General features: G+C 57.3%; 1 protein-coding gene across 1 annotated transcript; it reads right to left on the reverse strand.

The window, feature by feature from the left end:
* Positions 1-1,118: 1,118 nt before the first annotated feature.
* Positions 1,119-18,347, reverse strand: KCNH4 (potassium voltage-gated channel subfamily H member 4). Its single transcript, XM_042967353.1, has 17 exons — positions 18,272-18,347; positions 16,140-16,373; positions 15,671-15,817; positions 15,412-15,545; positions 14,357-14,600; positions 13,852-14,009; positions 10,906-11,113; positions 9,712-9,906; positions 9,091-9,290; positions 7,210-7,459; positions 6,377-6,621; positions 5,689-5,727; positions 5,135-5,487; positions 4,754-4,860; positions 4,069-4,142; positions 2,139-2,846; positions 1,119-1,346 (listed from the first exon to the last, which is right to left on the reverse strand). The coding sequence occupies exons 1-16, from the start codon at positions 18,345-18,347 to the stop codon at positions 2,451-2,453; spliced, it is 3,060 nt and encodes a 1,019-aa protein (XP_042823287.1). The 3' UTR covers positions 1,119-1,346; positions 2,139-2,450.
* Between the last annotated feature and the right edge of the window lie 1,608 nt (positions 18,348-19,955).

A 19,955-nucleotide genomic window follows, 5' to 3' on the forward strand; every position in this document is an offset into this window, starting at 1 on the left:
CTCCTTTGGCTGAACATCAAGACACACCAGGATCACCTCTACCTCTGCCTCCCCCGACCCCGACCCCGACCCCGAACCAGCTCCTGTCTCTGATGCCAAATATGGAGCCGGACTACTTCTGCTTTGGCTCTCCCCATCCATAAATACAGATTAGAACCATTTCTGTTTGCCTCCCCCACCTTGACCTCCATATGGATCAGGACTATTTCTATTTTTCTTTTTTCTTTTCTTCTTTCTTTCTTTCTTTCTTTCTTTCTTTCTTTCTTTCTTTCTTTCTTTCTTTTCTTTCTTTCTTTGCTTCCCTTAATGTGGATTAGGACCACTTCTGTCTCCGCCCACCCCCCTCCCCCAACACGGACCGGTATCTCCTCTGCGTTTGCATCCCACTCCCAGGAATACTACTCAAAACTTGTATGGAATCAAAGCTCAGTCCAGAGACAGCTGTGGGCGTTGTTCCTGTGACACCTGCTGACACCAATCATACTTTGGAGCCTGAGCTGAAGAATCAACCTGTCTGGGACCGCCTGCCGCAAAACTGCCCACACCTAGTTCCATCTGGTCACCAGAGCGCCGCTTTCTAACAATAGCCGTAACCCCCATCTCCCCACCTCTGCATCCCTGCAGTGATCATCTGAGAAGTGAAAGCTAAGAGGGAAGAGAGGACTTAAGAGAGCAAAGGAGACGGGCAGAGTGGAATTCCTAGCAGGTTCTTGGCTAGTGACAAGCTTTTCCCCCCAGACCCTGCTGTACCTAGCCTGTAACAGGTACAGGATTGGTTATACAAGATCAGTGGGGCGTCCCACTGGCTACCTTTCCAGAGCTGGAGGTGGGTCTGAGTCAGGACTCTGTGCCTCTCACACACTGTGTCTGAATCTGTGGCTGTCATGGGTGGGAGGAGGAGGGGTATAACGGGCCCGCAGTGACTCATTAAGGTTTCTACCTCATCCCTGGGGCTTCTGGTGGCGTGAATGTGGTGCCAAGTGGATTGCTCGGCGCCTTTGCCCTTCCTAGAGACAGCAACAGGGCCCTGGGGTGCGGTGGGGAGTGACTGCCCTGTAGGCTCCTCCAAAGCCCTGGAGCTCTCAGACCAACCCCCAGAAACAGCCAGAGCCAACAACTACAAAAATAAAGCATTTATTTCCTATCCAAAAGTGAGCCTTGGGTGTTGGGTGGCAAAGGAGAACTGGAGAACAGGGTGGGTTTGTGAGAAGTCAGGGCCCTGAGTGAGACCGTGTTGGGTGTGGGGAGAACAGGCTCGGAAGAGGTCTGGTGAGGGGAGGGGTAGGGAGTGCCGTGGGGACTGTTTCAAGTTGCTGGCAGCAGAAAAGACCACCTTCAGGGACAGCCTGCGGAAACACAGAAACAGAGATGTTGACAGGCCCAGGCCCAGGGGTAGAAGCTGGCATTTCTGGGCCCAGAAAGCACTCTCTGGAGCACAGGAACCCGGAGAGGACACTCTAAGGCAGGAACTGCAAATCCAAATACCTACAGAGACCAGACAAAGAAGTCAAAGGAGGGAAGCCAGCTAAGTGTCAGGAGATGATCCAGAAATGTGGCGACTGTGAAAAAGTGGCGAGCACAGGCCCCATCTCAAGAGGACTGCGGCCACTCAACACCAGTGGATTATTGCCAGTGGAATGTTGGCCCAGGGTTGCCAGAACGCCCCAAGTTTTTTAGAGAAACTGGAATATCTGGATATTTGTGTGAACTCTGATTTTTAGTGTCAGCAACTCATTCGCATTTTACCACACACACACACACACACACACACACACAAATCTGCGAGAATCGAAGAATACATATCTGCGGGCCACCCGTTTGTTTCTTGTGTGGGTTGAGGGATGGGGTGAGCCCCTCCAGCCTGGGCTGGTAGTGGGAGGTCTAAGGAGTCTTGGGCTCCTCAGATACCAGCTGCGATCTCAAACCTACCTGTCTCAAGGTGACATCACTTTCAAGGTGTCCAGCAGAATCCAGGGGCTGGGATAGAAGGCCTCACAATATCACTAAGCTATCTCTGCTGCAGAATCTGCAATCTGTCCCTCTCGCCTTAGACACCAAGATCCTGTCTGCTCTTGCCTCAGTCTTCGTGGGCTTGATCTGGGACCCTCCCCCAACCCCCGGTGCTCCCTGGTATCTACCTGCCTCCAGATCCTGGGGAGAAAGCAGGACATGTCATCTGCCCAGCCGGATCGGCACTGCATTCTGTCTCATGCCTGTTGGGTTCCACAGCCTCAGGTGGCTCCCCCTCACAGAGGGGAAGGATACGGGAAGGTTTAGAAAAGGGAAGAGGGTCCGAAGTAACCAGGCTTTGTTAAAAAGTCCCGAGAATGCAGAGCCAACCAGACCAGCCGGTGGCTGTTGACCGGAGGCAGGAGGCCAAGGGGCCCAGTCCCTCCCTGGATGGTAAGCAGCAGTGCCCACCCCAGACGGGCCTGGGCCCAGGGCCAGGGTCAGTGGAACGTGTCTGACCTGGACCGAAAGCTGTGCTGCATGAGGCTTGGGGTCGGGGATGGGGCCTCTGGCACTGGGGAAGGTCCCAGAGGCTCAGGCTCTGAGGGGAAGGGGGACAGCACGGAGAGCCTCAGGTTGGAGGGGGCGGCCCCCATCTCTGCTGTCCCCACACTGGCTGGGCAGTGGACCTCAGCAAAAGTAGTATCCTGGAGGCTGGGCGGTGGTCCAGATAGACAGGGTGAGATGCGTGGAGGCCTCAGCTGGGGACCAGGAGGGTCTGGGAGCCGAGCCGAGACTACTGGGTGGACTGGGGGACCCAGCCTAGCCTGTAGCAGGCCCATGATGTGTCGAAGCTCCCGGCTCAGCTGAGACACTTCCTGGTTGAGGCGGGAGATCTGTGGAAAACACAACAGATCGTTTCCCAGATGCCACAACAATCACCAATCTCCCCGGTGCGCCCCCCTCCACTGTGTACAAAACTCTTTCCCAGCCACTCCTGCTCATGGCCACTGCGAGAAAAAGGCAGGGCAGGGGTTATCTTTGTCTAGATGTAAACACTCAGCTTGTTTCCAAAAAGGCTTTGGGACAGCAGGTATTGCTATCCTCTCTCCTCCACTTTTACAAGAGGCAGAAAAATAGGCTCAAAGAGGCCACAAAGCTGGAAGTGACAGACACAGCAGCCTTACTCTCCGGTGACCCCCGCACACAAGCTCAAGCATCTATTCAGTGTTTTGCAAACTTCAGGGAGTACGAATCAACTGAGAAACTTGTCAAAATGCAGATTCCTGGGCCCCGCCCCAGCCATTCCAAATTGGGTGAGGCTCAGGAGTCTGCATCTTAATGGTGCTGACAGACACTCAAGTGCGGGAAACACCACCTAGAACAGTGAACCCAAGCAGGACTGGCCCTCCATCTGGCCCAACAGGGCCTGGTCCCGCCCCCCAGCCCCAGGGGCTGCCCTCCTGGGATGCAGATGATGTTTATCAGAACCCAGGGAAGGCCCACTCCCTAAGGGTTGGGCCTGACTGTGCCCTGATGACAGCTCAGAGATCCCCTGGGAGGAGGCAGAGGCAGAGCCTTGGCATACAAGATCTGGGCTCTTCCTGACCAGGGTTTAGACGTGAGGATCCAGGTCTCCCAGGGCTGAAGGCCTCTCAGCCTCCCTGTCCTCTGACCCCTAAGTTTGCTGAGCATTCCCTTCCCAGGGCTGGGGAAGGAAAAGGACTTGGTAGGGGGCAGCTCCCTAAAGGAGAGAACCCCACAGTGGAGGAGGGAGGAGAGGCTGTCTTTGCGGGCTAGATAGCCTGAGCCAGCCGGGAAAGGGTGGAGGCAGCAGGCACTGAGTACTTACCTGTGCCAGGGGCTGGGCCAGGCACGTGAGCACTCTTATATCATGCTCAACAACTCTGGCAAAAACGGGTCATTTTTCCCATTTTTCGATGAGGAAATTGAAGTTTGGGGTGGTTGTGGGACTTGCCCAAGGTCACCCGGCTAGTGTGAATAAGTGAACTCAGGACTCTGGCTCCAAACCCTCAAATGCTCTTACATACGAGGCACATCGCTGATCCCAAGATGCTATTTGCCAAGGTTGGAGGGAAGGAGTCAACCCCAACCTACCTCCTGGTTTAGCCTGCAGACCTTTTCCTTCATCTCCTCGGCCTCAGTGGCCAGTTCCTGGCTGGGCCTGGTCCCTGCAGCCAGAATGGGGTGGAAGGGTGCAGGGTGAGTGCAAGGAGCGGGAGTCTACGGCTTGGGCCGGGTCCCCTCCTCTTGCTGGGCAGGCAGAGAAGAGAGGAGAAGAAGCTCTGGGCTCAGGATGATGGGAAAGCCAGACTCTTCCCTGCCCCTTCCCCTGACCCCTGCCCCAGCTGTACATGCAAAAGCTTCTCTTTAGCATCTGAACACAACATGCTCTTCTCTCCTGCCTTTATCCCAACAACTGCCTTGCTCCACCCCTCAAACTCCTACCCAACCCTTAAGACCCCCTACAAGTGTCCCCTCCTCTAAGAAGGACAGTTAGGGGTGCCCTCCCCTCCTACCTCAGAGCCTTGTTCCTGTCTCGGTTGTGGCACTTGACACCCTGTTCTGGAATCGTTTATCTGAGGACACAGGTGTGTCCCCCACTAGACTGGAAGCTCACTGAGAGTGCAGGCCAGGTCTGATACATCTATGCTTTCCCAGCACAGAGTCCGGCACATGGTCAGCCCTTACTACACATGGGATGGACGGCTGAAGGGACGGACCGGTGGACGGATGGCGGGTGAATGGGTGACGGAGAGTGAGGTCTACGGCTGGCCCTTACCTGAAGGAGGGGCCTGTGAGCAGGGCCTAGCGTGCTCATGCCTCCTGCTGAACCGAAAGGTAGGGGCCTCCGCTGTGCTGCCAGAGTCCTCAATGCCATCCACTATCCTGGGATGGGGGCAGTGATCATCAGTCCCATGCGGAGAGGGCAAGGGCCAGAGCAGAGCAGGCGGAGGGTAACTGGGGACAGCAGTGCCAGGGAGCTGGGGAGGAGCAGCAGTCAAAGAGGGGTGGGGTTGCAAGTGTGGTGGATCAGGAAGGGCGGGTGGGCAGATGGGGCAGAGATAGGAAGAGCACTGGTTGGAAGGCTGGGGACGGAGCCCAGAGAAGGTTCTGGAAGCCAGCAGGGGTATGGGGAAGGCAGGGGAGGCTGGCGTCTCACCGGGGACTGAGGTCCGGAGGTCCAAAGGTTCCCAGTGGGGGAATGAGAAGCTGGGGGGGCTTCCAGGCAGCAGAACCCCTGGGGGGGCCATGAGGGGAGGGGCTGTGGCCCCGGCCAGCCAGGGCAGGGGAAGGGAATGGGGACAGGGAAGGGGAGGAGACAAGGGCTGAGAATGGGGGCAGCTCCTCGCCCAAGAGGCTGACCAGGGAGCCCCGGGGCCGCGCTGGGCTGAGGTTGGGCAGCAGGAGGGGCCGGCGGGGCCTGGAACCACCCCCAGACTCCACCCCAGTCTCGGCCTCTGTGATGGATGGTAGGGTCTTGTCTGAGGAGGAGCCAAGGCTTTCAGAGCGGGGCTGTGGGCAGAGGGCAGCTGATGTCAGGACAGTGAACAATAGGCCCCTTCATTAAGCAACAGCCTTCACTGGCAGATGCAGCCACCCATCCCCCCCCCCTTCTCCCTGCAGCAGAGGAGCCACGGAAAGGTGCCTCCAGCTCCCAGACTCCCCCATGCAACCTCAAACCCCACCCCACACCTCCCAGGAAGATGGTGTTACCTGGGAGAGGCGAGGAGATCTGGAAAAGCGGCTGAGGCCCTGCGGGGACATAGAGGGGATTCAAGCTGACTCACACCTCCCCCCTCTCCTGGTGCAGCTCTTCCTCCCCATCAGTGCTGTGGGCTTTGAGAATGTGGGGCCTTTTTGTGGAACTGAGTCAGAGATACTTCCAACTCCAACTCAGAGATGTCTGAGTGGCAAAGTAAGTCTGAAAAGCAGTGAAAGACAAAGGCCTAGGGTGTAAACTGTAGACCTGGCCCAGAGGCTAAGCCAAAATGGGGTCAGGAAATATTTGGTGAGTGCCGAAGAGGAAACCCAGGGGATGATGCCCAGTTCAGAGACGGACTTGGAGGAGGAGCACGCGAGGGGGACTGTTTCCAAAGTGAGGTCCCTCTGAGGGGTCTGAGGGGGGTGCTGAGGGGTGGCCAACAGGAAATGATGGGTCAGAGGAGTCGGAAGTAGAAGTGGTGAGAGACGGTCCATGGGGTTGGGTGATGGCCAATGAAGAAGGGTCAGGTGGGGGTGGAAGATGTTAAGCGTGGAAGGGACAATGGAAGGGGGTGCCGGGGATTGAGAAATGATGTTCTCCGGGTGGAAGGAGATGCATGAGACTCTCTCTTGGGATGGGGAGGTCTGCCCTGAAGGAGGGGACCTCGGAGGAGGTGGAGGCCATAGGGGGTCTACATACATTGGTGTCAGAGCCCTGGCGCAGGTTGAAGGTGAGGTCCCGGGGCAGGCCAGCCCGGAAGGCAGCCCCGTACTCAGGATAGAGTCTCAGGACCTCAGCCAGCCCTCTGCTGCTCAGCTGCTGCAGGCCACAGTAGGTCAGTGCCTTCACGTCAGCGCTGGTCTTCAGCACGCAGCTTGGGACTGCCCCTGACCCAGGCTCCTGCCCCGGCTCAGGGATATCTGCCCCAATCAGGTCCCCCTTCCCTGTAAGGGATGGGGATAGTCAGCTGGGGCAGAGGGACCAAGAGGATATCAGCGGGAAGTGGTCAGTGGAGCTGGGGGATGGTTAGTGTGTTTGAAGGGCGGTCAGAGAAGGATCAATCAATAGGATTGGTGGAAATAATCAATGGAGTTGGGAAGAAGTCAGTGGAGAGTGACTGATGAAGTTGGGAGACAGTCAATGGGAAATGTCAGTATAATCAATGGAACTAGATGATCAGTTAAAGAATGGCCAGAGGGGTCAGCTAAAGGGTAAAGGTCAATGGAGTTGAGGGTCAGGGGGGAAGAGTCAATGGAGTTGGGAGATGGTGCAGCGGGAAAGGATCAGTGGAGTTGGGGGAGAGTCACTGGGGAAGGGCTGACGGGTTGATGGCCAATAGGAGGATTAGGGGAGAATCTGAGGGTATGGTCAAAAGGGGAAAGTAGTAAGGTGAAGGCACCAGGAAAGAGGACCCCCTCAGCAGGAATTCCACATATCCACTAGGGGTATCCCAGGCCCTAGATCCCTGGCCACACCCAATGCCCCTGGGGGCAGGTTCTGGGGTAGGTAGTAGGCGGTGGTGGGATCCTCACCCAGGATGGCCAGCACCATGTTGTCTCGAAGCACCTCAAGCGAGCCGGAGCAGACGTAGTAGTGTGCCTGCAGGGCGTCCCCACGGCGCAACAGGTACTCGCCTGGAGCGCAGAACGAGGTCTTGATGTGCAGGGAGAGGGCCCGCAGGCAGCCTCTGCTCGCTGCTGCAAACAGCGGCAGCTGCAGGATCTCCCGATTCAGGTGCATAGCGATGTCAGCTCTCAGCTCGTCTGGGAAGTCACGCAGTAACTGCATAAGGGGCATAGGTCATTCTGGCCATCCCCCTGCAGCTGCTACTTGAGTTCTATAAATGTGCTGAGCTGTCTCCAAGGAGAGGACTCCAAAACTTGCCTTTTGCTTTGAAGTTACCTGTGTTTGACCTTCAAGAAGACCTCTGTGTATCAAACCTCAATTTTGCTTGTGTGTGGACCTCTCAACCCAAGTTCAGGAGCAGAGACTAGGCCTTTTCCTATGTGTCCACTGCCTGTGACTACACACGGTGGTCACTCACACATGTCCTTGGTTACTCAACCCCGTACAAGGATCTGCCCTGGTGGGTCAGCTTTCAACCGGGAGTCAGGAAACTAGAAGTCAGCTCTGCCCCTAAGTCCTTGTGAACCTCGGGCAATCCATTTGCTCTCTCTGGGCCTCAATATCCCCATCTGTAAAACGCAGGGTTACACAAGACCTTGAACATTACCAATGATCTCTGAGGAGCCAAACAATGTTCATAGTTCTATCCTCATCTTAGGGAGCCCCTAGGCCACTTGGGCTTGCTGACCTCTCCCTCTTGTCCCCATTTCCTCCCCAGGCTCCTCTTCTAACTTTCCACACTCTGCCCGCATCGTGGCAGCCAGCTCCATGACTTCCCTACTCCCTGTGAGCCTGGAGCCCTACCTATGGGTCTAGACCTATATTTTCAACTACCGATGGAACAGCCTCCACCTGGATCTCCCACAGGCACCACACCCTCATCATGGCCTAATCCTGGACTTTCATTTTCACACCTTCCTCCTGTGATGCCCCCATCATGCCCCTTTGCCCAAACCAGGGACCTGGGGCCCATTCTGAGCTCCTCTCCTGCAACCAGCCGATCACCAGGTCCTCCGGCTCCGGCTCTCAGAGATACCTCCTAGATCCTCAGGTCACTTCCCAGCCTAAAAGTTTTGCAGAATACAATCTAAATTCAAGACCACCCATGAGCTGGCCTGACCCGCCTCCCCAGCCCTGTCTCTTGCACTCCGGTCTCCCTCCTCCCCTCCACAGCACTCACACATCCAGTCCTGAAGGCTCACTGACTTGACTTTCAGTTCCCTGAACTCCCCTGCTCTTTTGTGTCAACATTTCCGGGTCTGTGTTCCTACTCCTCTTTCTGCCTGGAATGGCCTCTGGTAGCAGGCTGATTTCCTTCTTGCCCCTCACGATGTCCCCTCTTCCGTGCCGCCTTCCCTGACTCCCCTAGGCCCAGGCACAACGTCCCCTAATTGCTCTGCCATCCCTCCAGCAGAGTCCTATTCACTGCGTAATTATTTGTTTACCTGTCTGCCTCCTTCACCCAACTGGTGTCTCCCTCAGGACAAGGGCTGAGTGTCATCATCTCTGAGCTCCCTGTGTCCCGCACAGAGGCTGGCCCAAAGCAAGCGCTCAGGAAAGGCTGGCTGAGGGGGGTGGGGGTGGGGGATGGCATTAGCTAAGGCCTGAGCTCCCTCTCAGCTCCCGTGTTCTAGTGCCAAGGAAAAGGGATGTGGATGGGGGTCGGTGCCGTGCCCCTTTGAGCAGGGCTTCGCCTCCCGGGACCCCAGGTGTCTCCATCCCAACCCCAGAGAGACGGCGACCCCTCTCCCACTCTGACGCCACGCGCCGGGGTCCGGGTACACTACCTCGTTGGCGTCGATGCCGCTGTTGACAGCCCACGTGGTCTGGAAGGACTCGAGCATGCGCTGCTTGAGCGGCCGCGGCAGGCGGTGCACACGGATGAAGTCCTTGAGGTCCTTCATGCGGCGGTGGTAGAGTGAACGGCGCGAGTACATGCGCTGGATGATGGCCGTCACGTTCCCGAACACCACGGCGTGCATCAGCGCTGCAGCGGCGGCAGCGGCAGCGGGTTAGGGACGGCCACCCCTCCTGCCTCCACCCCCACCCCAGGACCCAACCTGCCTGTGGACGGCTCTGGGCGCCTGGGGAGGGAGGGGCAGGAGAGCCAGCGGGCTTGGGTTGGCTCAGGGAATACCCAGACCTGATGTTCCTCTCCTGCCCTCCAGCTAGGTCATGAACTTGGGTTTCCCATTCCCTTCGCAGAAGGCCAGCACGCCCCCCCCCACCCCCCCACCCCCCCACCCCCCCGCCGGGGACCAGCATGTAGTAGATGCTGAGGAAACGGCTATGAATGAATGCACGACTGTCTGGACGTGGGTGGGCATCTTGCCTTCTCTGAGCCTGTTTCCCCATCTGCACGCTGGGCTTAGCGGGGCCACCCTGGGGCATGGCGGGCCCGGCCTCACCGCCTATGAGCATGGTGCAGATGGAGAAGATCTTCTCCGCGTCGGTGTTGGCGCACACGTTGCCGAAGCCCACGCTGGTGAGGCTGCTCAGCGTGAAGTAGAGGGCAGCGATGTAGGCACTGCGCCGCGACGGGCCGCCCGCCGAGCCATTGACGTAGGGCTCCTCCAGCCGCTTGCCCAGCTCGTGCAACCAGCCTGGGGGGGGGGGGGTAGTGGAGGGAGGCAAGGAGCGGCGGCCCAGGCAGTGGAGAGCTGGCCTTCCCTGAGCTGCCTGCGCTTGACCTTGGGCAAGTATTTACAGAGGCGAGGGGAGGTTTGCACCCGCAGGGACAGAAAATGTCCCCAGTGGTCTGGGCCTGGGACTCCCCACAGTGAACTGGTTACAGCTGCAAACTTCCTAAGCTCCTGAATGTTTGGGGGGACCCTCCTCACTCTAACAGTTTACTGAGCACCCCTGTGTACAGGGTGCTGGCACTTGACCCCACCATTCTCCCTGCCCTGATGGAACCTACCGTCTGGAGGGGAAAGACACATGAAATAAATGACAGGTGGGCAGTGAGCTACGAAAAGGGAAGTACGGGGCGTCCTAGGAGCCATAATGAGTTAGGGAGAGTTAGCTTAGTGGTGATTGCAAGGAATAGAAAAGTCACTTAGGGGAAGAAGGGAGGGAAGACAAAGGGAGAAGATTCCCGAGAGGAAAACAGGTTCAAGGCCGTTGTGAGAAAGCAGTGCATCCCGGGGAGCTGGAAGGAGGCCAGCGTGGCTGCAGCACAGGGCACAGGGAAGAAAGGGAAACCAAGTGGGGAGAGAGAAGGCAGCAGAGCTATGCAGGGTGTGGATTGAGTGGGGACTTTTTTTTTTTTTTTTTTTGAGTGTGGACTTTATTTTGAGGGCAGTGGAGAGCCACTGAAAGGGTCGGGGGGAGAAGGAGCACTACCTCTGCCCCAAACACCCTCCTGACCATGAGAGTGTTTCCTGTACTGCTTTGATTGCCTGTCACCGGTCTTGCTCCCCTGCTAGGCTGTGAGGTCTGCCCAGGCAGACCCCTGGTCTTCACTTCAGTACCCCCGTGCCTGACCCAGAGGGAAGAATGTGGGGTGGTGGGTGTGGTGCCAGAAGAGGCATCAGCCCGGGGGCCTGAGTGGACAGGGCAGGTGGACGGATGTCAACGAAAGCCTGGGGTCGGTGGCTCACCGATGTCCCAAAGCAGCGGGTCATTGGCCTCCATCTCCCGGCGCCCGATGACGTACCAGATGCAGGCCATCCAGTGGGCGAGGAGCGCGAAGACGGACATGAGTAGTGTGAGGACCACGGCGCTGCACTGTGAGTATCGCTCCAGCTTCTGCAGCAGCCGCAGCAGCCGCAGCAGCCGCACCGTCTTCAGAAGGTGCACCAGCGATGTCTGCAGGAGTGTGGTGGGGGAGGCTGGGAGCAGGCCCGCCTCCGCCTCCTCGGAGCCCCTGCGTCCCCTCCCAGATGCCCTGGAGCCAGGGGAAGCTGCAGCAGGGGAAACCGTCCCTGCTGTCCTGAGAAAGTGACCAGGGAATGTGGCCAGGAGAGAATAATACTAAAACCAATAAAGGCTAACACTTACTATGTGTACTTGCTTACTTATGTAAGTACTTACTATATGTGTGTCAGGCTCTGGGCTAAGCACTTACGATCCTCATGACACACTCATGCCTTCAGTTCAGTTATCATCATTGTTCCAGTTTGCAGATGAGTAAACTAAGGCTCAGAGGCAGGGGAACAGACACAATGATCTCTGGCCCCTGCTTGAAGCCCTCAAAGTCTTGGGCACAACCAGCTGCGGACAAGAGCTGGTTGTTGGCGATGACAGCAGTTGTGATGGGAGCCGTCCTCAACCCACAGAGTAGCAAGGTAAGGCGCGAACAGGCAAGAGGCTTGGGGACAGGGGGAGGTTAGGGGCCACGGCCATGGTGGGTGAGCTGCTGATGAGAGGCGCATACCGAAGTGCTGGGGCAAGGAGAGCAGAAAGTGAAGGAGCCTGGGTTTCAAGGTCTTAGCCATTGTGGGGCTTAGGTGGGGGTTATGGAGCTGGCGGCACCTCGTAAGCATCCTGTGTTAGCTAATATTACCACCACGACTGTTGTCATTGTGGTCACCAGTGCTTCAATTAGCCCTCCAAAGCTTGGAGACGAGGAGCAGGTACGGAAACTTATCCTCTCACTACTCTGGGAGGGGGCAGCTTGGAAGCTAGGGCTGGGGGCTCTGGGGCAGCGCCGGGGGAACTTGGTATGAAGGCCCTCTCAGAAGCCTCCGACAGCATCCCCCACAGCCCTGGCCCGGCACGGCTCCTGAGCCACCTCCTGTCCTTTTCTCTAATTTTAGGTGAAGGAGCTGGAAAGGAGGTGGCCCTGCTTCCTCCACATGGACCGTCTCCAGGGCTTAACGCCTGCCTCCAGCTCCCAGAGCTTCTGCTTCCAAACTTGAGTCCTTCAGAGCTTCTCCTAGTCACCTGCCTCTGAGCCCCACTCCCTTGGGGCCCTCCTCTCCTTCTCCTTGGACCAGAGTGTCCCAGGCCTGGCTCCTTCAAGTCCACAGCTCTGCCAGTGCCTACTCATCCTCTATCTTTGCTCTGTCTCCCTCCAGCCCCACACTGCTCCTCCTCCCGCCTTCTGCCACATCATCGAGTTGGGTGCATGGGGTTCCTGAGAACCGGGGTGGTACGTTAGAAAGAGGCATAGACTAGGAGTCTGGAGGCCTGGTTCCAATCTCCTGCCTGCCGCTGCTAGCTGTGTGACCTGCGGCAAGTCACTTAACCTCTCTGAGCCTTTGCATCTACCTCTGAAAAAGAGAATCTGCCCTGAAGGGTTACTGTGAGGCTCCTATGTGATGATGTGGGCGAAAGGACTTAGTAAATGTAAGATGCTCCTTAAGGTATCAGAGGAGGGGGACTGCCTGGGAGGAGAGACAGGGGATTCTCTGTAGCTCTCCCCAGGACAGCTGTCCGGCTGGCTGACACAGCCTGGTGGGCACGGGATGGGAGAGTGCAGTCACAGGGAGGGGTGGGGAGCTCTGCTCGGAGTGGCCGGAGCCTCAGGGCAGACATACACACATGCACGTGTGTGGGAGTGTGCACACACGTGTACCCAGCCAGGAGAAGAGGCCCACAGCCCGTTGGCGGCTAGTTAAATCCGGCTGCGTGTAGGTGGTTTCCCACTATAGCTGAGTGTGGCAGAGAGAGGAGCGCACAGGGAAACTGCTCTCCACCTCCCCACCCAACAGCCAAGGGGGTCTGGGGACACAGGGTGGGACTCCCTCACCCTGGACTCGAGAGCACCTGCTATCTGCTGGCTGGGTGCAGAGCTGACCACTCAGGGCACCTCCGGGCAGTCCCCGGGGAGCTGAGAGGGCCCAGCACCTGGCACTGTCTGCCTCCAAATCCACCCCACAGCCTCTGCCTCCTTGTCTTGGCTTACAACGCTCCCCCCAGATGCTCTCTCCCCATCTTCTGCCAGCCAAATCCTGCTCTCTGTCAAGGGTCTAGCTCTGCTCTGTCTCCTGCAGGAATCCTTCCCAGACCACCCCTGGCCTTTTTCCAACTGCAGTGCTTTGGCCTCCCAGGTGCTGGCTAGATTTCAGATCATTTGTACGCACGCCCACTTTCCTGCCTGGAACTCCAAGGTCGGCTAGCTCCTGCCCAGCTGCCAGCAACACCTGGGCCCCATCTTCCTCTCCATTCACCTCTTCTGTTCCTGCTGTCCCCTCCACCAGTCCTGCCCCCTCACCAGCTTAGCTGCCTGGAGGCTGAATCCTTGTCCCTTTTCCCCACCGTGACCATGCTCCACACAGTGCTTTGCAGACAGCTAAATGCTCATCGGTTGTTTGTTAAATAAAAATGTGAAAAGTACCACTCATTTGGCATCAGACCAATGCCGCCTTGGTAGCCCTAGTTAGCTTTTCATTTGTCTCAGCTTCCCTCAGTGATTGTGAGCTGAGCTCCCCGAGAGCGCAGACCCTCCCAGCTCCTTCTGAGCAGCCCACGGCAGGTGCCTGACAACTACATGCAGATGGATGGATGGGAAGGACTGAGTCTGAGTTGGGGTCGGTGCCTTCATAGGAGATGCTGGGCTAATTTGGGAGGCTGGGCTGCAGGGTGGCCTGGGGGTCACTCACCACGGTGATGTTGAAGACATAAAGCAGGTCAAAAGGCAGAGCAGCAATAAGGTCAACAAAGAACCAGGTGGCCAGGTAGTGAAGACCGATGGAACGAGGAGCAGAGACCACCTGGCCGGACTGGGACACATAGGTGGTGCGGAAGTTCAGGATGATATCTGGGGGTGCAAGAGGCTGTTGGTTACTAGGGGGCTTTGTGCCCAGAAACTCAGGCCGAGGGGCCAAGGAAATGAGTAAGCTGGGAACAAGCCTGAGGCCCAGAATGGAGGTGGGGGCAGGGAAGAGGAAGAGAGCTCGGGCTTCTGGCTGGTCTCCAGGGAGGAGTGGTCTAAAGGTTGAAGGCTGAAGGGGTCAGAGGTCAGGGCACATGGACCATTAGGACTTAAAGACCCAGAAATGGTTGGGCTCTGAATGCCTGGGTACTGCAGGCCCAGGATCGAGCAAAGGTTGGAGGAGTGGGGCCCTCCAGCCCACCCACCAGGGTATGTGGGGCAGAAGGTCTAACCCAGGATGAAGAGCATCTCCACGGCGATGTCGCTGACAAGGGTGTGTCGGGAAGTGATGGGGGTGTCATCATCGCCCAAGAAGCAGACATTGTAGGGAACGGTGACCGCAACGTAGAAGGTGGCGAGGAGGATGAGGCCGTCCCACACGGCCTTGGGGACGCTGTAGTGGAGGAGGAGGCAGCGGGACCCCCCCACGGAGGCCACCTTGTACTCGGGCACTGATGGCTTTGGCTCAAACACGTTCTAGGGGGAGAGGGGTGGCGGTTGGGGACATTTAAGGGAAAGAGGAGCCGAGGCTTGGGGAAGGGAGAGGCAGCGGATGGGGAAGGGGGGAGTGGGTGCTGCAGGCATGACCACGACAGGAGATAGAAGGTGCAGGGGAGAGGGTCAGGGGCTGTCACCTAACACTTCCTACCTCTGCCAAGCAACTGCTCAGGCCCCCTGTTGATCAATCACGTTTTGAGAGGGGATGGGCCTTCCCCCTACTTGAGAGGGAGATTATGACAAATCAGGCACATGCCTTAGCTGAGGGGTCACTAACATCTCCCTTAAGTTTCTCTTGGTATTTGGGGGCCCTGTGGGGGACGGGGATATCCCAGAGATGAGGGGAGGCTGGCACGGCACACCCCATTCCCTGTAGCCCTCAAAACAACTCAGAGGGCTGGACAATTGATCCCAAGGCTTTATCAAGGTCCTAGGGCTAGACAGCAGGACCCCACTGGGGGCTCTCTCCCTAGGACCACAGCTTGTGATTTCACTCCTCCCCCGCATAGGTAACTCTATCATCCAGAGGTAGGTGATGTAATTGCTGCTAGATCCCTGCCCTTATGACATCATCATAGTAGAGTAACGTCAATCAGAAGGAAGCAAGGGAAATGGGGTTGGAAGATGTGAGGGGACATGATGGGACACAGCAGAGAGTCATACATGAGCAACGGGTGGACAGAGGAATAAGCCACGGGAGGGAGATCAGATAGGCAGGGAGACGGGGAGACAGTAGCAAGGCTGTCTCAGAATCACAGCTGGGAGACGTTGGGGTGCAGACAGGACTCACATTATTGGTTTTCATGCCTCCCTGGCCCCGGCGGCCAAAATGGCCAGTCAGCCGGTGTAGGACAGTACGGCTCTGCCTCCTGGCAGATCGAAGTCTTGAGCTGGCTCCCCTCCTACCAAAACCGCCCGAGTTTTCTGTTGGGAAGAAGGGTGCAAGATAAATGGGGGCGCATCCCGTGAGGCCCGGTAGGGAGAGGTCTTGTGTGACCTTCAGCAAGGACCTCTGACCATTAATGCCTCCTCCCCAGGCCTGCAGTTACCATGATTACTGTCACCATGGCCTCCTGAGGGGCCAAGTCCTGGGCCTCCACTCTGAGTGATGTCCTTGAAGGAAAAGAGGAAAAGCACGACCTCTCCCATCTCATTCTTGATGGGCATCATGTCCAAGAGGCACCAAAAGGCTGAGCCTATAGATGTGGAGAGGTGGAATGGGAGGGTGAGCAGTCCATGGCACCCCTTTCCCCTTAACCTCCCATGGTTCCTGAGCATAGTCAAAGGGCTTGGCAAAGGTTTAGATCTGGAAAGAACCCCAGAGATTATGTTAGCTGACTCCTTCCCTTCCAGATGGGAGAACAAAGTCCTCGAGAGGATCAGGGATGTACTTGGCGTCACCTAGTCAGCCTGTGGCAGTGGGCGGACCAGCACCCAGATTTCTGCCATGCCAGGCAAATTCTGGGTAAGGCACCTAGGCAGGGCTGCGGGGCTGCAGGGCAGGCCAGGCCTCCTTACCATCCTTTCGATAGAAGCAGATTTCAGCCCGGTGCTCCTGATGGCCCTCCAGGGCCTTGTGCAGCCTCTGCAGTGCTGGCTCGCTGGTCTCCGGACCATAGAGGAAGCGGCAGCTGCAGGTTTTCTGCATGACCTCGGTACGGCCGTAGCCTGTGAGCTCACAGAATCCGTCAGAGCAGTACACAATGGGAAAGCCCCGTGGGCCCTGTGCGTTGGCCAGCAGGAAGTTGCTGTCTGTGGGAAGAAGAGGTCAAGGTTAGGTCAAGGCCAGGAGGGGAGCTTAGCTTCAAGGTGGGTAAGTACCTCCCCCAGGCTGTGGTCAGAAGTCAGAGCCAGAAGCTTCCCAGGCTTCATTTGATTCCTGGGTCCCCTCTGGGATATTCTGAAATGAGAGTGCGAAGAGATAGAACAAAAGGACAAGGACGTAAGGGTGGCCCGGAACCGGCACAGGGATCACTGGGGGGTTGGAGAAGGTCATGCAGTCCTTCTGCCTGCATTCAGGCTGGTGAGCTTATACAGAGGACCTATAGTAGTAAGAGCATGGGCTCCAGCACCACACCCCTGCCGCTTTCCAACCGTAACCTTGGACAAGTTAATGAACTCTCTTCTGTGCCTCAGCTTTCGTATCTGCAAAGTGGGGGATAATATATCTTGTTCACATGGTTGTCGTGAGAGTTATATGAGTTACCTGAGGAAAACAGATCCTAGCATTCACTAAGTGCTACACTGACAAGGTACGACAATACCCCCACACACACCCCAACCCCCACTGCCCGCCGCATTCCCACAGCCTGCAAGACACATGCATAGCTGCTACCCTGTCATCCTATTAGAGAGTGGACAGGGCAGAGATTCTGGTGATATCACACCCATTGTATTGATAGGAAACCAAAAGATGGAGATTATCCAAACTCACAAATCTCCTTTGTTGGGGGAGAGAGACAGTGATGAGTAGTGTCCTCATTCTCTGCCTTCCAGGAAAGGTCCTCTTTTTAGCATCTCTTTAGGTAATTTCAGGGGGTCTGTCCCAGTGCTCAAAGTCTGACAGGATTGGGCGCTGAAGTTTAGTCCAGCAACCCCAGCAGCAGAACGTGAGCTGGCTCCCTATGGCTCCAATGGGTGGAGGTCGAAGAGGGGCTCTGTGGGCCATCCAGGGGCAGAGTCTCCACTGAGGGAAGGGGCCTGAGACACAACCAGTACTGGGAGCTAAGAGGGGTGACTGTCTGGGGGTGGAGTGGCTGATGGGGGCTGAAGGTGCCTGGGAGGCTTTGGGCCCTGGGCAGCAGCCTCCCTCTTCCATCCCAGGGCCCGTTGCCCGGGTGATGGGAGCTATGGAAACAAGGGAGGTGTCTGTGGGGGGAGAGTGGGGAGGCGGCTAAGGCCCCGGCGGCTCGGTTTCCGCCCGCGGGTACCGCTCCCCCTACCTTCCAGATACTGGCTAGGGTACCCCAAGGGGGCAGGGGGAGATCTCTCAGCTCCAAAGTAGGAAAAGGGAAAGGCGGGAGAAGTGGCAGAGAAGGAGGAATGTGGCTGTCCAAGGTGCTGAACCTGGAATCCAAGCTGGGGGTGGGTGAGCAGAGAGTTCCCTCCGTCACACGGACCACCCCCTCCTCCTGCCTCACCTCCCTCAGATGCAGACGCGCCAAGATTTGGGGGCGCGTGACCTTAATCCAAGCAAGGTGCTGCCTAAGTCTGATCTTTTCTCTTTCTTTTTTCTTTTTCTTTTTTTTTTTCCTGGGGAAGGAGATGCTGGAGCCTTCTGGAAGTAGACTCCAGAGCGCCTGACCGCTTCGTCCCACCTCTGCGTCTCGGATACCCCCCATACGTCCCCAGCAGAGCTCTGCCCCGCAGCGGGAGGCTCCCACGGCCCCCTCCTTCGTTTTGCGGCACAAAGAGCATTTCCTGACTCAGTCACACTCCCAGTCTTAGCCCCCTGCACTCTTGGCCCTTTCCTCGCCTCCCCTCACAGGGCACTGCCAGTCCTGTTCCTTTCCCGGCGACTTCGGGAGTTCCTAGACCGTCAAGTCCACTCTCCCCGCCTCGGGTGTCACCATATCCAGGAGACCCGGCGCCGGCGCCGAAGCCGACTTGACCCCAGCTCCAACACCCAGCCCCAGCCTCGCCCCACTCACGAGTGCCGTCGAAGCGGGTGGCGATGGTGTCCAGAAAGGTGTTTTGCGGGGCCAGCAACCCCTTCATGACCGGCATGGCCTCGGGGCGGGGGTTCGAGGCGCGGCGCTGGGGGGCGTTCAGCGCGGCGGGGCCGGAGGGGGCGCGCTGCCGGCGGAGCCGGGGCGCCCCATGCGCCCGCCTGCCTCCTCCCCTCCTCTCAGCGCCGCCGCCGCCGCTGCCTCTCGGTTCCGAACCTTGCAGCTCTCGGCTAGGCTTGGCGCCGCCTCTGTCCCCCCACCTCCCCACGGGCCAAGTTCTTTCCCCCGGGCTCGGCCCGCACCCGCCACGTGGCCGGTACGGGGAGGGGCCGCCAGCGACACCCTCACCCTTCTCCGCGTTGCTCCTCCCAGGGGGGAGCGGCCCACGCGTGTCTCTCCCAGAGAGATTTCGGGACACGCCCACCTGGAGCAGAGACCACGGAGGTGGGGCGGGGCTTGGTTGGCAGACACTCCCCCTTCCGGGGTGACCACGCCCCCACGCGTGGTTCCCAGGCGACTCCTTGTGGCTCCGCCCTACGGGTTTCCCCGCGCGCCGCCCACGCTGCGGATGGTGTTTGGTTCACAGTGCCGCCTGCTGGAATTGGGATATTTCAGTTCCCTGCGCTCCAAAGTGTGATAGCAAGGTTAAAGAGATTCGTTGGGCCGGTGGTGGGTCGACGGGACGGCTGGAAATGAACTTCTAGAATAGCTTAACCCTCACTCGCGCCCCAGTTTGGTAGGGAACCTTGGCGAGCTCTGTCTCTGAGTGCAGCCTGGTGGATGAAAAGAGCTTTGGAGTCCATGGGGTAGAATCCCAGCTTTGCTACTCACTGATTGTGTGATTTAGCCTCGTCAAGCCTCCCTTTCCTTATCTGTAAAATTGAGCTAATAATTTTCACCTCATGCGGTCGTGAGAATTTAATAGCATAATGCATGTTTTTGGTACACAATAAGTGTGCTGGAGAGCAATTGTCTCTCTCTTCCTGTAGTCTTGATTTAACCTTCCTTCTCTCGGCTGCCATTCAAGTGGAAGAGAGGCTGGAGGCAAGTTCGGGGCTGAGAAAGATAGTTTCAAGTTAGGCAGAGTCAGTTTGCAAATCTTTAAAGGTGTATTGGTGGTCTTTGAGCTCCATCTTCTCCAAGAGGGAACCAGTGCAGCAGCAAGAAGGACCCAGGTGAGACCAGACATCGGACTTTTTCACTACCAAAGCAGAAAATCACCAGGCGGGGGTGTGGGGGGCAGCTGAGGGTGGTGGCTTAGGGTGGCTGCTTTCCAGAACAAAGCAGCTAAAGCCAGTGAGAATGGGAAGATAGGCTGGTGGTCATCTCAGGCCCTCACCAGTACTCCTCATCCCCAAGTGTGACCTGGGCATTATCTGGAATGTTAGATTGCTTAAAAGTCCCACATCCTTCTGTGTCTCTACTTCTGGATGTTATATTAGTTTCCTAGGGCTACTATAGCAAAGTACCACCAACTGGCTTAAACAACAGAAATGTATGTCTCAGTTCTGGAGGCTAGAAGTCCAAGATCAAGAGAAGGCAGGGCTGGTTCCTTCTGAAGGCTGTGAGGGAGAATCTGTTCCATTCCTCTCTTCTAGCTTCTGGTGGGTTGCTGACAATCTTTGGTGTTCCTTGGCTTGTAGATACATCACTCCACCTCTGTCTT

The sequence above is a fragment of the Panthera tigris genome, chromosome E1 (assembly GCF_018350195.1).
Source record: "Panthera tigris isolate Pti1 chromosome E1, P.tigris_Pti1_mat1.1, whole genome shotgun sequence".
In the NCBI taxonomy this organism is placed as follows: Eukaryota; Metazoa; Chordata; class Mammalia; order Carnivora; family Felidae; genus Panthera; species Panthera tigris.

Bases quoted from the DNA above. Each gene is read 5' to 3' on its own strand.
- KCNH4 (XM_042967353.1), bottom strand. From the start codon at position 18,347: ATGCCGGTCATGAAGGGGTTGCTGGCCCCGCAAAACACCTTTCTGGAC. The intron at 14,601-15,411 runs GTGAGTCCTGTC...CTCTCCCCCTAG, and splicing joins GAGGCATGAAAACCAATAAT to AACGTGTTTGAGCCAAAGCC. The intron at 11,114-13,851 runs GTGAGTGACCCC...ACACTCCTGCAG, and splicing joins ATGTCTTCAACATCACCGTG to ACATCGCTGGTGCACCTTCT.